General features: G+C 44.1%; 1 protein-coding gene across 1 annotated transcript; it reads left to right on the forward strand.

Moving 5' to 3' along the window:
• Positions 1 to 566: 566 nt before the first annotated feature.
• Positions 567 to 716, forward strand: Pmar_PMAR007602 (hypothetical protein; the record flags this gene model as incomplete). Its single annotated transcript, XM_002779309.1, has 1 exon — positions 567 to 716. A coding segment is annotated over one exon (150 nt), but the record flags the coding sequence as incomplete, so codon positions are not given.
• Between the last annotated feature and the right edge of the window lie 317 nt (positions 717 to 1033).

Genomic DNA, 1033 nt, shown 5'->3' on the forward strand with positions numbered 1-1033 from the left:
AAGTTTTCCAAAGTTTCCTCAGAGTTTTGGTATTGTCACCAAGAGTTGTGGTTGATCATGTGCAAGTTCTACCACACTGCTCGTCGAGCAGTAACAAAATATGTGAGTTTGAGAATATGCACATAGTTGACTGCATGTGTTGGTGACGAAATGAGAAAAAATGTGAGCAAATTTCTGGTCGGTATACTCCTAGTAGGAGTATTCTCGTTTTTTTGGAAACAGTCAATCATCATGATAACATGATACACCCAGCCATGCAAAACAACAAATCGTCATAATCTGTCTTATTCAGGAGTATACACGTGTACCCACGTATATACTGAACCGCGACTACCGAATATATTATCACCACGAATGATGGTAGGAGGCTCCCACCATAGTTCGTGTGTAAACCTGTGAGCTCAGCTGAGGAAAGCAAATACATATTCCTCCACCAGTGTCATATAGGGTTGTACCGGTAGCAGTAGTGTTGGCCGATACCCCTGGTCTTTTTACGCAGTATGTGATACATACCACACTTCTTTCATTTCTTGAACACGTTACCATAGTCCCTGTATGTATTGCAGGTGATCATTGATGTATTAAAGGATGCCGATAGTAAATCACCTAAGGTGTTGTCCAAGAGTGTCCGCCATCGTCTCGCCCACAAGCTTGGGGACCTACCGCCCGCCTACCCTCGAGAGGTGGTGGAGATCGATCTGGATGATGATGATTGAGATGATGCTCAAAGTCTTTGTGTTTCCTTGGCTCCTGTGTAATGTTGCGCTGCATATCGCGCTCGCCCTGGTGATCGATTTAGTGATTGGTCAAGTCATAGGTGGATTAACTACTTTTACCATTCTTGCTGGCCGAAGCTGCCGCCGTCTGTTTATCTCTTGCCAAAGGATGTCTTCGTCTATACTTGATACTAAACTTGAGGAGTTGGGCATCCCTTTAGTCTTCACTAAGGAGCACGATGCGGTAAGTAGCGATGTTGACACCTTTAGTGCTGATAGTAGTAGTGATCATCAGGTCATGACTGTTGATGAGATGA

This window comes from Perkinsus marinus (assembly GCF_000006405.1).
Source record: "Perkinsus marinus ATCC 50983 genomic scaffold scf_1104296947640, whole genome shotgun sequence".
In the NCBI taxonomy this organism is placed as follows: domain Eukaryota; phylum Perkinsozoa; order Perkinsida; family Perkinsidae; genus Perkinsus; species Perkinsus marinus.